The 14,032-nt window shown below is 38.9% G+C and overlaps 1 protein-coding gene across 1 annotated transcript in view; it reads right to left on the bottom strand.

The window, feature by feature from the left end:
* ZNF608 (zinc finger protein 608) overlaps nt 1-13,832 on the bottom strand; it is a 74,744-nt gene extending 60,912 nt beyond the window's left edge. Inside the window, exon 1 of the mRNA XM_062513312.1 lies at nt 12,948-13,832. Within this exon, the coding sequence (XP_062369296.1) occupies nt 12,948-13,832 (885 nt within the window). The remainder of the gene's footprint in view (nt 1-12,947) is intronic.
* Nucleotides 13,833-14,032: the final 200 nt, after the last annotated feature.

The following is a 14,032-nucleotide window of genomic DNA, read 5'->3' on the forward strand; positions in this document are numbered from 1 at the left end:
TGTTTTATTTTCCATGAACTATGGACCTATTTCCTGATTCAAACTTTGTAAATTCATTTTCACAGCAGTGATGAAGATAAGAAGTCATAGAAAATTCAGCTCAGAAGGCGAGTATTTTGAAAGGCTTTAAATTGCTGAAAAAGTGAGTTTTAACTGAAGACGCTTAAACAACATTTACTGCAGAGGTTACTCCAGTTCTGCTATAATGCTTTCTTGGCTTTGATCTTTAAGCCAATGACTCATGAAAATGATATCTTCAAATTTACAGGCCACCAGTAAGTGGGTCTTTAAAAAAATGTTGTACAACAATAAAGCACGAATCACAAGCACTTCTTAACCATTTCAACTGTCAACTAATTAATTATGAGACCGAAACAAAGCCCTATTAAAAAAAATCTTGCACTTAAAAAAGAGAGAGGAGAAAAGGCAAGACAGAAAAAAGGGGGATAGGCCGTTCTAGTGAGCAAACCAAACAGCATATTGGGGACAGAGGTTCAAGAAAATGTATTATGTTTGCTCAAATTAACAGAAGCATTTCTCCTCCACCCCATTCAAAAGAAAAACAAAATAGGGCAGCTCTTCTCGCCACAAACTGGTGCCCCTTAGCTGGAAGCAGCTCCAGTTGTCAGGTTCCTGTCAGCACGCAAGTGCACCAACACTTCCCTTCTCCCACTCTTTTGTTCCTACTTAATGTGTGCGGTTTGTTCAGCAGCCTTTGCTGTTAAACAATTCATTTTTTCCTTGCCTCCTCCTCTTTAGGAGGAGGCAAAAATAGCAGGACTTAGGCACAAAATATAAAGCTCATTTCCTGTACCTTAGTGCCTCATTCTTTCACCTCCTTGTCCATAGGATTTAGCTACCAAATAGGTCTTAATCTGTAAACAAGTGATTTGCTCTACAATTAAGCCATTCACTTCTTTTTTTTCCTCCCTCTCTTTCTTTGGCTGCTTGGCTGCTGTCCAGTGTGGAGGCTCATAGGTTCTTCTATTATTTAGTGCTGATTAAAAGGCAATAAGCTCATGTAGAGTTTATAAAACTATAAGCTATCAACAAAAGCATTTGTTGCTTCTCTGAAGCACGGTGATTTTTGTTTGAAAAATTAATAATGTGTGGTTCCATGTTAATATGTGTGTACGCATACATGTGGATGATGTGTGCGGGTGATTTTTCTATGTACTGGCCCGGTTTTTCACTCTGCATGTCTTTAAAAAGCCAGTTATTGTAAGCTACAAATACATACGTTTCACTTGAATTTTAATTGACTGTGTACTTTTTTACCAACAACTGACAATCACAGGAACTGTGATTCACCATGGCTACAAAGCTGAGCCTCAGATACTTTGATGCTGTATGAGAAACAAAAATGTCATGCTACTGAAGCATTTCACAATATTTGCGAATACTGTTTCTTTATAGAAGGATGTTGTGAATCACAGGAGTCTATTACAGTAAGTGAAACTTTCAGAGAAATAAATAACATTAGCTTTTTTTGTCTCTGCAGTTAAAAGTCACTGATGACTCAAGAGAAAATAACATCGAAATAAATTTTCATTTATCTCTATTTTTAAGCTTTTGTTCGTTCTGAAATAATTTCTCAGGGATTCAAACCAGAACACAACATATATATATTTGCCTTCATGGAGATGTTTCTACATACAACACAGCCAGCACCTCAAAGCATGACAACAAAGACAATTAAGTATATTTTTAAAAGCATGTCTGTATGTTTTTAATACTTAATACTTTAAATAAGTATTGTAAGTGGATATATAAATTTACAGGTGTAAATCTCATTTAGCAATGACAGGTACTTAGCCATTTCAATTTCAGCAATGTACTTCCAATGAAATTCTGCAAGCCTATTTAAAGACTATTACGGCTGCTGACATCAATCTGCCAGGCTTTAGAGTGCTAATCTGCACTGAAGATTTTCACCTACAAATTTAGCTACTGGTATACTTGAATTAAACACTCTGTGTTTCTCTGTATAGGCAACTACAGACATAAGACATCAGAGGTGGATGGGCAGTAGAGCAGAACTGCCACAGAGCACCTAATGCTAGTTTTGCCTGAATAAGGAATGAAGTTGACTCCCATTAGATTCCAGTCCTCTCTTCAGGGTTTTAGTCCCGATTTTCACACTTTCCATTAAAAATCTCACTTTTCCCCTACTGAATACCACATATTCCTACTGTGGCAACTCATAGGAGAATGAACACCCATGCACTCATGTATATGGATGTATACACAAGCACAGGTCCATACGAAAGGACACATAATAAAATTTTAATTAGGTGTATCTATTAAGACTAACCAGAGATGAAATGAGTGTCCCAGCCAAATGACAACTTCTGAAGTTGCAAATAATAGGTGGCAGTCAGACAGGTGTCAGGTAGGTATGCTTATCCTGAAAAACTACTTATAGGTTCCAAAAAGAATTGTGCTAACCCTGCAGAAACGTCTCTTATCCTGAACTGACACAGGAATCACATCCATATTTAAATGTTAATTATGTGTATTGTTAGCTTATTTAATTTATCGCAATACAATGAACCTTTAATAATTAACAACCAAAAGGGTTTGTGAAAATTAACAGTAAGAGGCATTTGAAACCTTTAAGTACTTCAGTCTCAGGAAAAATATAAATCTTGGATGTAGTTTGAACGTAGTTGGCAACTCTTCCACCTAGAGTAAACCTGAAAGCTCAAAAAATAAATATTCAAAAGCATTAATTTGTTTCTAGATGTGTGCGTGCAAGTAAAACAGCAGCCATAATGTGGAAATTTGAGTCACATTTTGCAACTAATTGGAAGCAGATTAGAATTCTGCCTCAGGGGAACATTGTCAAACTAGAAGCTGGAGCAAATGAAGAAAGAGGTGAAAGCATCGTGAAGAGCTGACAGATTTACAGTGCTCAAGGCAATAAACGGGTACTAGATGAAAATGAATGTGCTTCACTGTACTGCATGCAGTTTTCAGCCATATCTCAGCAATAAGAGCATACAGCCATGAAACAATTCTTTTCAGAGAGATGGCAAAGGAAAGAGTAAGAATGAACAAAACACCATTCAGGTGGTGTGCAAAAAAACCTGTAAATCATACAGTGGCTCAAGTTGTTACAAGAATAACATAATTGGTCATAGTAGGTCCTGTTCTGCAACCTCAGACTCATCTCGAGTAAGGGATTACAGAGACATAACACAAGGAACTACTTACTTGAGTTGAAAAAGGACAGTAAGCCCTTGCTCATTGTGAGTAAGAGTCAAAGCATTAAGTTCTTAGGAAAAAAAAAACCACACAGATTTTACATTTTTAAAGCTAAGAAAAACACAGAACCCTGCAGACAGATAAATCAGAGGTAGAAGGGGGGAAGCCCTTTCAGGGGGTGATTAGGAAAGGTTGGAGGAGATCATAAAATGAAAATAAAGTGCAGAGGCTAATGTACCAATGCTGTAATGTAATGGAAACAGCTGCTAGCTTTCTCCATCAGCGCTTGGCATCCATTGCAGCATCACAGGAAAGACTATTAAAAGATTTGGACATAAAATATAAATAAAACTATTAGCCAAAACTCAGTTGCTGTATTTATAAAACAGTAGCAGCTCTTTTTTCTTGTGTATGTACATAAATGTATATGTGTGCCTCTGTGTGTATGTATACAAACACACACACATACCACCAGCATATATGTGAATATCTGTACTGATACATGTACACAAATGTGTTTGCATAACCCTCTCCTAAAACAGCAACTAGTAACTATAGTAGCAACAATTACATAACATTGCACCTTATTACTGGCTGAAGTGGGCAAGAACATCAATTTATGTTTTTAGTAAAACTGGGTGTGGAATGACCTTCGTTGTTCTCAAAATGCAGCAGTATTTCTCCTTCAAATTCCAGAACTCCAGTGCAATACAACATATAGTGCCCAACATTAAACCCAGAGCAAAAATTAAACTTTAATCCAACTTTATGTCAAATATGTTCATTATATCCATAAATGCTCCTGGAGTATTAAATTCTTGTAGTCAGTGCAAGCTAACTAAACAAATGCCTCAACATCTACTCAATCAGATTTAAAGCTCCTACCAGCAAAATAAAGTTCAGCAAAGTAACCCGGTCAATTTCTTATTGTATTTGCTTCTAACTATTACCTTTTGTTAAAGAGATACAGATCTAATTTCATTTCCCTCCTTCAGAAAGAAAGAATTGGCAAGAACATGAAACCCTGAAACATGCAAATACTGCCATTACTTCACTGCTACAAGCCTATAATGAAGCACAGATTTGATAGTACTATCCGTGTAGTGTGGCGAACCACACTCAAATAAACAGTTCTCCATGAAGAATGAAAACCCAAAGACCAAACCCGTCCAATTCAAACATTATTGTTGCTTTTAACATAAGCCATCCACAGAATCAGCCAAGGAGGTGACAGGAAATCCAAAATTAATTTGGTTTAGCCCTGTGCACTATGAGAAAGGAGATTACAGTTTGCTTTTCACTCTTCTTACTGGTTGAGGGAAGTGGTGAAAACTATGAAAGCTATGCTTACGTAACAAGCAACTATCTTACCCACAGACCTATTTCTACCAGAGTTCAGCACAGCATCACTGAAATTCATCAATAAAGGTGGCATTTGAATAGCATGAACTTGTGTTGTAGGGGGGATGGGCTTAACAAAACCCCTGAATTAATTCAATGGATAATGCAAATGACTAAATGTGTGCAAAATCAAACTGTCTAGTGAACACAGTTAAAGAGGCCAGATGTGCCTCAAAATTTCCTGGGAAACACAGCCTAAACTTGGCTCTTTCTTTTATCAGAATGAAGAAAGCAAGCTCTCTGAGTTTACCAAAGTGTGACCAATTGGAGCTTAGTCTTCTGTTGCTAATTGAAGCATGGAATAAAAAAGCCAGTTTCTGAGGGCAAACTACAAACATATACTTTTTATACTCCACTGCCACATGATAAAAAACAGAATCAAGCTGACTGGTAGAAATTTGACTGGCAACCAAAAACCAACCTATTATTTCAAAATGTTATGGAAAAGCAATAAAATTGCTACCAGGTCTCCTCATGTTACTCTTCAATAAAAAGAAGCCATCAGGGAAATAAGAGGAAAAGAAAACACATCAAAACCTCTAAAGTTTCTTTAAGTAAAAATACACTTCTGTGGTGTTATGCCATCTGCTTCTTGGTTAACATGACAAGACAACTCAACAACTAGAATGTTATTGTTTTGAAAACACCAAGTAACCACAATCAATAGATTTCAGTTTGCTCTTTCGACTGCATTCACATGCCACTATTGGCATATGCTTCAAACATCCTCATGAGGTGATTTTCCTTCCAGCATTATTTGGTGGAGTTTCTCTGGAGACAAACACCTCAGCCAAGCCCCATTTGTGCACAAAAGTGAGATTTACACTAGGAAGAATCAGAGGCTGTGCAAAGATAAGGACACCAAACATTTGGGGTTTTTTTTTTCTGAAGATCAGTTGACAATTTATCATAAAGGGCCTAGAATTGAATGTAGCACAATTTCGCTTCAAAATCATTGAAACAAAGAGCTTCACATTTAACTCCTAATAGGCATTTCAGGAAGAAGCTTGAGAAGTTTATCCTTTCACCTTGAGATTTAGCAGTACTTGTCTGCTTACCATAAAAGCAGACATATTATAAATCTCTGTTACTAAAACCAACTTTCTTATTTGCAGTGTTGGCATAAGATTTCAGAAAATTTAATCAACACCATAGTGACCCTAGACCTGGAAAACCTATCTATACAGACGTGATTCCTAATTCATTTCATGCATCTTGCCCTGAACATTCACTTGAACTGTTTAATCAAGCAGTGTTATACATATATAAGCATATACACTATGGAAGCATGAGCAAGCTATGTATTCCACTCCTTGATGTTTCTCTCAGCTTTTTCAAAAAAAAAAAAAAATTACAAAGGACCTGCCTGCCACTCAAGTCGCTCTGAATAGTTTTATAACCCTTCATTCAAATCTAAAGGCTTTGTTCCAATTGCCAAGAAAATTTTGTAAGAGTTAAAAGAGAAAGTACAACAAAGAGTGCTTACTAAAATCCTACAGCACAACCAAAAGTCACTTTCTGACCTTCCTCTTTCCCCAAATGGCTTCTCATTGCCTTTAGTAAATTGTGGTATCAAATAAATAACATAATAATACTGTTTTTAATTGTGATTTAAAATATCATTTAAGAAAACCCCTCAAATCTTGCTATAACAACTGGCAATTATGTTTATTGAAATTATTACATTTCAAACATATTTTTAAGCAAACTAAAAAATTATATATTGTGTTACTGTTCACTTTGGTGGAAGGCTGCACTGATATATGTAAACTTTTCTGATTTTTAAAAAGGTATTTACTTTTTGCAATTATGACATCATCAGAAATTGTCATGAAAGACTGTTTTGCTGCCTTTCACCTAACAGGAAATGTTATGTACTAGACCACTTGTTTCTGGGTTTTTTTTGTGTTGTTTTTTTTTTTTTTAATATCCATATGCAATCTGTAATTGTTAAGAAATAAAAATAACTCCTTGATATGTAAATACACTAAAAAAACCTGCTAGTTCTTAGCAAAGATACGGCCAGCCCTTCAGTTGAAGGTAGTCCACAAATCCACAGGTGTGACCTATGGACTCAGGACTCCAGCAAGATGTATTTCTGGTGTAAAAAATGAAGCATAGTTAAGAAGTCAGACAATCTCCAGCCAATTCAGGGAGCATAGCAATATATCACCATGTGCATTAGAACATCATATAGGTACAATATAAAGCTGGTACCTTAAGAACACTATAAAAATAATAACCAGGTTGTTGGATCATTTGTACAAAGTATCCTAGCTCAGGCCACAGACTCTAAAACCTGGTTACATTCAGCAATTCCAACTGTATATCATGGAACAAATCTGGAATATGCCACTCAAAAACTGTATTCAGTATTTGAGAAATACAGACCATGTGGCAATAACACAAAAATTCCTAAACTGCAGCAGAAGAAATCTAACCTTTTTCCAGGGTGGGTGACAGAAATCCTATATATATATATATATATGTATATGTGTATATGTATATGTATGTCCTTATCCAAAATGGAAGTAAAGGTGAAGGACAGCTGAAATGTTAGTACTTCTGCAATGATACTCCTGACGATGCTCGTAAAATATGCGCAATATCACATGTATCAATTAGAGTATAAGATGTAAAGAAACACAGGGTTTTTATTATTCTTTTAGAAATGCAAATTGCATGGATAACACAGGGCACATAAAGGGGAACCTGCATTCAACGCGCAAAGGATGTGTCTAGTTAACAGAAAGCAGACCCCAGGCTCTCCCGCTAATGTTAGTAGTATGGAGATAACCATTTCTTGTACGGTGGAGAAACAAAAAGGCACCAGGTTTAGCACGCAAAAAAACCAACCAACCAAACAAAAAAACCTGCAGATTTCAGATCTGTGATTTATGTTGTTGATAAAATAGCTTTCCAATTATGAAGGAATGCATTCTGTGTTAATGATCACAACCAGGGGTCCAAGCTTTACTCTTTTGTCAGAACTACAGCAGATCCTCCCTGCAGCTTCACCATTAACATGTCTGTTTCCTGTCAGACCACTCAGAGATAATGTCATTTATCTCAGGGCGGCACAAGACCAGTCATTAGCTTCAGTAAAAGACCTCAAACAAAGGCCGGATGGCGTTTTATCCAGGACTCATAGGCTGCAGCCAAGAATCTCACTGCCTAACAGTTTAGACAACTTATCTTTAAAAGAGTGATTTTCTCCCTATCAACAATCCTAGAACACTTCTCTGAACAGCATTAAAGTCTGCATGGAAAAATTTAGTCAATGGTTTTATCATATGCAATTAGGTGCCTGATAAGAGCTTGCTAAAGTTATCCTTTGAGAGGCTGGGCCGGGGGTTTTTTTGGTTGTTGTTGTCGGGGGGTTTTTTTGGTTGTTGTTGTCGGAGGGGGTTTGTGGGGTTTTTCCCCCCTTGGTTTTACTTCTTAAGGAAAGACAGAGTAAATCATGTCCTACCTCAACAGTAAGATCTTTGAAGAACTGACCCTTATTGTGTTTGCCTGCAGGAGGTGATTCACTATTATAAATTCTTCAATGACTGAGCTTCTGGAAATCTCTTTAAATGAAAGTGGAACTGGTTAACTGTATGTACGTACATGTGTTTTCACAGTCTCTCCTGTATTACTGCATTTCAGAAAGCTTCTATAAAGTGCCAGGTGAACTTTTTAAAATAATTATAAAAATAATTAAAAAAAGAGAGTCAGAAAAATACAAGCAAATCTCAGCTTCTCAATTCCTGGGCTTATGCTGAAAACTAGAAACAGATGGTACTTTCCATGTTACTTGAATCTGGTTATTGAACACCTCTACGGTTACGGGAGATTTTGCTTAGCACTTTTAACATACATTTCATTTATTGGACTATAAAATGCTACTTTGGAAAAACAAGTCTTTATATAGCTATAATTAAAACAGTCTTGCAGGAAAGCCCTCTAACATGCAGAACACGGTTAACCTCATGACATCTGGACAATCAATCCTTTCCTCTTTACTGGGTATTTATGAAGTTATTAAAATTGTAAAATTACTAATGCCCAAAGTGAAATATTTTTCCAGTAGTTCCGAATATGGTTATCACCTTCTCTACTTTGTTTGATGGATGTTCTAGACTAGCCTCCATTGTGCTACACTAACTCTTGCTTTGCACAGGAATTCAATAGAAGATCTGGTCACACATATTGGCAGAGGCCAGCAGGTTCACACAGAAAGCTTTCCTAGGCCAAAGGGCAACACCTCTTCACCCAGCTCAAAAAGCACCGTCACACTACTAGACAGCACTACAGAACTTTAAGAACCTTGAGCTGTGCTTATTGTTAGGCACCCATACTTATCAATGTTTTTAACAGCTAAATCCCTTATGTAGCTTTCAAAACAGTTTGCTGTCAAACAACAATAGACTTTGTTCTTTAATTACAGCAAGTGACCTCCCTGCCCTTTTATTTCACAGTGAATAAACTACACACAAGGCCGGCAAGAAAAGTACATGAAGTAGCATATCTCCATAACATCATTAATCAAAGCATGTATTTAAATGATTTACATCAATAGGTAAAATTCACCCAGAGATTACTGATTGTGTACAAAACACTCTCAAATCCTAATGCTAAAATGCAACAAAGAAAGTGAAGATAAATAATACAAGCAACACATTAATTCGCTAAAGGCAACCTTCAAATATGAAATGCTGTCTTAATGAGAAGTGCTAAGCTAACATAAGAGAAAAAAAATCCATCCTGGAGTATCACTAGACTGATACATTTAGAACTGTAACAAAACCCTTCTGATTACAGCTTTGTATCTTCTGCATTAATTTCATGTAAACATACTGATTTTCACATACCAAATAAAGTTTTCCCATATCTCAGAGTAAATTATGACTGAATGAATTCCAAAATCTCCTCACAATGCACACAAAGCAAATTTTGTAGCTATTCTGAACACTTTTCAATGTAACAGCTGTTAAAAATGCAAAAAACTTAGCTGGAACAGATGAAGAGTTCATGCTGACAAACAGTCAGTAACTGTGCTAAAAACAGTATGGATGGGAAATGGAAAATGGAGACAGGTTTTAACACCAAAAATCTTAGGAGTGGTTAGCCTACCTGTCAAAGCTACTTATTCAGACATGTCACTGGTGGCTTAGCCACGAAATGGACTGTACAAATATAGCTCAAACATCTTAGAATTACAGCACACTTTGATTTTATCCACATAGTAGGGGAGTGGCGACTTTTACAACATACTTGCGGTTTCTGCATAAAAGAGCCAGCAGAACACAGTCATTGATTTAATTAGGCTTCATAAGATCCAATTTATCATGTTTTACATGACTCTCTGCAGCAAGGAAACATAATAAACAGACTAAAAATAGAATTGAAGCATGCCGCAAAAGCTAAACAGTGACTACAACTCCTGGGAATCTGCTCCAAGCCTTTCACAAATAGTAAACAAATGCAGTATTATATTGCACACTACATATAAAAACACGTAGATTTTGAATCAGCAGTCATGAACTCATTTGATTCTAAAAGGAAACTTCCAAATTCATAAGGCATGTATTGCACAACAGTAAGATAAATGAACACTGATTTCAACAAGCAGGCTGAAAATTATTTATTTATCTACAGATACAAGTTGCTTTGTGCAAGTATGGCATATATGTTCTAGCATATAAACAGTCAAAGTAATAACACTTCAACAATCTAAAACCTTTAAAGAATTCTTTCCAATGACGATTAATCATTTGGGAGGGTGGGGAAAAAAAGGCAGAAAAACAAATATAAAATACTTGGATGTTACTAATAATGCCACTGGCTGAACTTAGAGTATTAACCATTATCAGCAACAAGCTACATTTATTATTATTATGATTATTGTTGTTGTTGTACAAGGGAACATTCTTGGCTAAGAAAAAGGCTAAGGGAATTACTTAGACAGCACGCAAGCACACCATTGTGCCAGACAATGGCCAAGGCTGCACGAGTCTGATGTGCAGATCCTGTATGAAAGTCAGTGTGTGCCAACAGCAGCGGCTGCTGCTGGAAATGCAAGCTCCAGACCTCCTCCTGGAGCAACATCTACAACATACAGAGTGTGCCACTGACGCTGAACTCCTCCATACTTGTTTGCTCTGAATTTGCATGCCATCGCATTTACATTGCACATAAGATTACTCGTACGTATATAGATTCTTCATGCAATTTCCTGTGTAACTAGAGAGTTGAAAGAACACAACAACGGGAGAAACCACACCACCCTCTAATCTCCGTTGCCATGGCAGCAGCCTTTGAGATACTGAAATGTTCAGATTGCCAGCTAAACAAAATTGTTGAATGTGAACATTTGGCTGAGAGATTAAAAGGCTAAGGGGGTTGCAAAAGGGCAGTACCTCCCACATTCCAGGCAGCCACTGAATCCAATCAAATGGCTCTGACTCTTTAACCACAGCCATTGTGAAGACCGGATTAGGGCAATTTATCTAGATAGTTAAAACAGATTAGAGAACTGCAATTTGAAGTCTATTGGCAACAGAAGTAAATGCCTACTGTACTAAGTTAATAAAGAGACCATGAGATTTTTGGACACCTTTCTGCCATGAACAGCACTTTTCATAAATCAAAATGCAAACATATACACATGAATTACACAGCAATCTGGTTTTCTCATCTGCATTTAGACAAGGTCATAAGGCTCATTCAAATTCATCCACAGATATGCTATCTTAAAAGCAATAATATGCATACTATATGAAATTTAATTTGTTCCTTGCTTTGAACGGAATCCCTTGGAATTATCTTCCAGTAATAACAAATATCTGCTATCACAGACACCCAAATCTAATCCTCCATTCGACTTAGTATTACAAAAACTTCATGACTGAAATACAAAAAAGCTGGTAGCCAGTCATAAGAAGACATAGCTCCCCACTCCCGGAGACCTCCGGCCCTCTCAGACACTTCCAGACCATACAGTTGACACCAACCAAACCGAAAGTTTCCCCGTTGCTGAACATTCACTCGGGGAAGTTGTAAAAGCAGGTAATTTAAGACCAACAGCAGACAATACAATCACAATCTAACATCCTAAGACTGTTCATTTGGAGGGTGTTGGTTTGCTTTATTTTTCAGGCGGAGTAGGTTCTCTTTGTTTATCAACCTGTAGAATTTACCATACTTGTAATCCTGGGCCAACACTCGCCCTTTGGACTCCCAGAAGATGGCTTCTGCCCTAGGGACAGAGCCCCCACCAACACCAGAACATCCTTGAACCAGCAGCTGACAAAAGACAACAAGGTTTCCCTCCACCTTTCCCGAAGAACAGAGTAGTGGTCATCTATTCACACAGAAAGCATCATTGTAATAGAAAAGAATAAAACCACACACTCCCATCTGATTTCTTTCACACATTTCAATCGCTCAACAAACAAGCAGTTCAAATCCACGAGCCAGCGTAGCTCAGAGAGGAAAACTCCCCCAGACAGGAGACAAACTGCTCCACTCTGTTCCAAAAGCTGTTTTGCACACATGATTCTCAGCACAAGGTGCATTTCCCTCCTCCCAGCATCCTCCTTCCAGGAAGACAAACAGCAGTGCCTGTCTGCTTGCTCCTTCCTCCCAGTCGCTACACCAGCTTCTGGGGCCTCTGGGCTGCAGTGCCATGGAAGTCCCCAGCGCAATAAGCATCCTGTGTCTCCATGAAGCACAACGCCAGAGCCCCGGTCTCTGCCGATAGCTCCTGTTTCCTCCCCCAAGCACAATCTCAGCTCTAGGCAGTGGGTCGGAGAAGGGAGAGGGGTTCCTTTGGACTTTGGGAGAGCAATGGCCACGAATGCCTGCCGATGCTGTGGAAGAATCAGCACAGACAAGACCTGCTGCGCCTGGAGCCTGAGCTATGCACCCCCAGCCTGCAAACACATGCCATCCCCACTGCTACTGCTGCCCTCTCCTAAAACTGGGCACAGCTCAGCCAGGGCCATCTCTGTGGTTCTCCTTCTGGGCAAGTGCAATTAAAACGAGCAGAGAAAACAAAAACGTTCTCCAGGTCTGATGGCAGGGAGAGGAAATCACAAGGAAGAGCAGCAGAAACATGGTATCTTCCGTATAGGGAAGAGGTCTCTCGGTATTTTTTGTTGGTGGTGGTTTTTTTGTGGGTTTTTTTTTTTGTTTGTTTGTTTATAAGGGAAGGAGGAAGGACATACGCGTGTCACAAATACACACCAAGGAAAGAGGACAGAGGAGCCAGACATACAGTCATGGGACACTCATGGGACACTTTTTATAGACATGGGGAAACACAGAAGAGGTGCAGAGGAGCTTTGTCCTACCTTTTCTGTTTTCAATTTCTTGATTCGCCTGTGGCTCTCCTCCTCCTCCTCTTCCTTCTTTACCAAAACAGAGTTCCCCATTAACCCTGAATCCGGGGTGCTTTTGCTCACCTCCCCCACAGCAGAAGTGGTGCAATGGAAGGGGCTGCTGCTTCCACCACTGCCTCCCTTGGCCCCGAAGCCATAGAGGTGCCCAGAGGGAATTTGGCTATTGCCACCCCCACTGCCATTGGGGTGGCCCTGCTGCAGGTCATGCTGCTTCTCCTTCCTGGATTTTCCTGCATCCTTATCCCGCTTGGAGCCTCGGCTTCCTGAGGCTTTACCTGGTTTCTCCTCTTTGTTTTTCCCACACGAGGCAACGGTGGTGGTGCTGCTGGTGTTGTTATTATTGCCGTTTGGGTTACTGCTCACACTTTGACCCAGTGCTGAATTCATGCCAGTTGCCTCTCCAGGGCGCCCTTGGACTTCCTGCCTTTTGCCAGCACTGCTGATCTCAGGAATCCCATACAAGGCAGCAGAAGGCAGAGATTTATTAGCATCCTTAGAAGTTTTACTCCTTTTCACTTTTGATTTGCTAGTCTCTTTGTGAGAGGAATTCCCCTGGGGAGCAGAGGGCTGAACAGAAGCAAATTTTAGGCCATCAGCTAAGGCTGAGGTAGCATTAGCCCCACTGGAAGCCAGACCCCCGCAATCCTTGGAGCTGGTGTTGCTGCTGCTGGTGGTATTAGAATTATTCATCTCAAATTTCTGTCTGTCTTTCTCTAAATCGGCGTCCAAATCAATTATTAAATTCCCAACACCGATTTCCCAATCATCGCCACTGTCGTAAGTGTCAACTGCGTTTGGATCCACACCTTTTCCTGCAGTGGAAGTGTTCAATGACATCCTGAAGATAAGATCTCTAGAGTAAAAATCCGATGAAGTTTCCTTTGGAGATGTGGGGACATTCGTTTATCTCCGTTGGGCTCTCTCTTAAGTTCAACTCTTCTTGTCTTCCTCCCCTAGGTGTGTCTAGGCTCACAACCTGCAGTCCACATCCACGTTGTCCTGTGAGGAGGGAAATAGTCAAGTATTTCTTGTCTGGG

Source organism: Cinclus cinclus, chromosome Z (assembly GCF_963662255.1).
Source record: "Cinclus cinclus chromosome Z, bCinCin1.1, whole genome shotgun sequence".
Taxonomy (NCBI): Eukaryota; Metazoa; Chordata; class Aves; order Passeriformes; family Cinclidae; genus Cinclus; species Cinclus cinclus.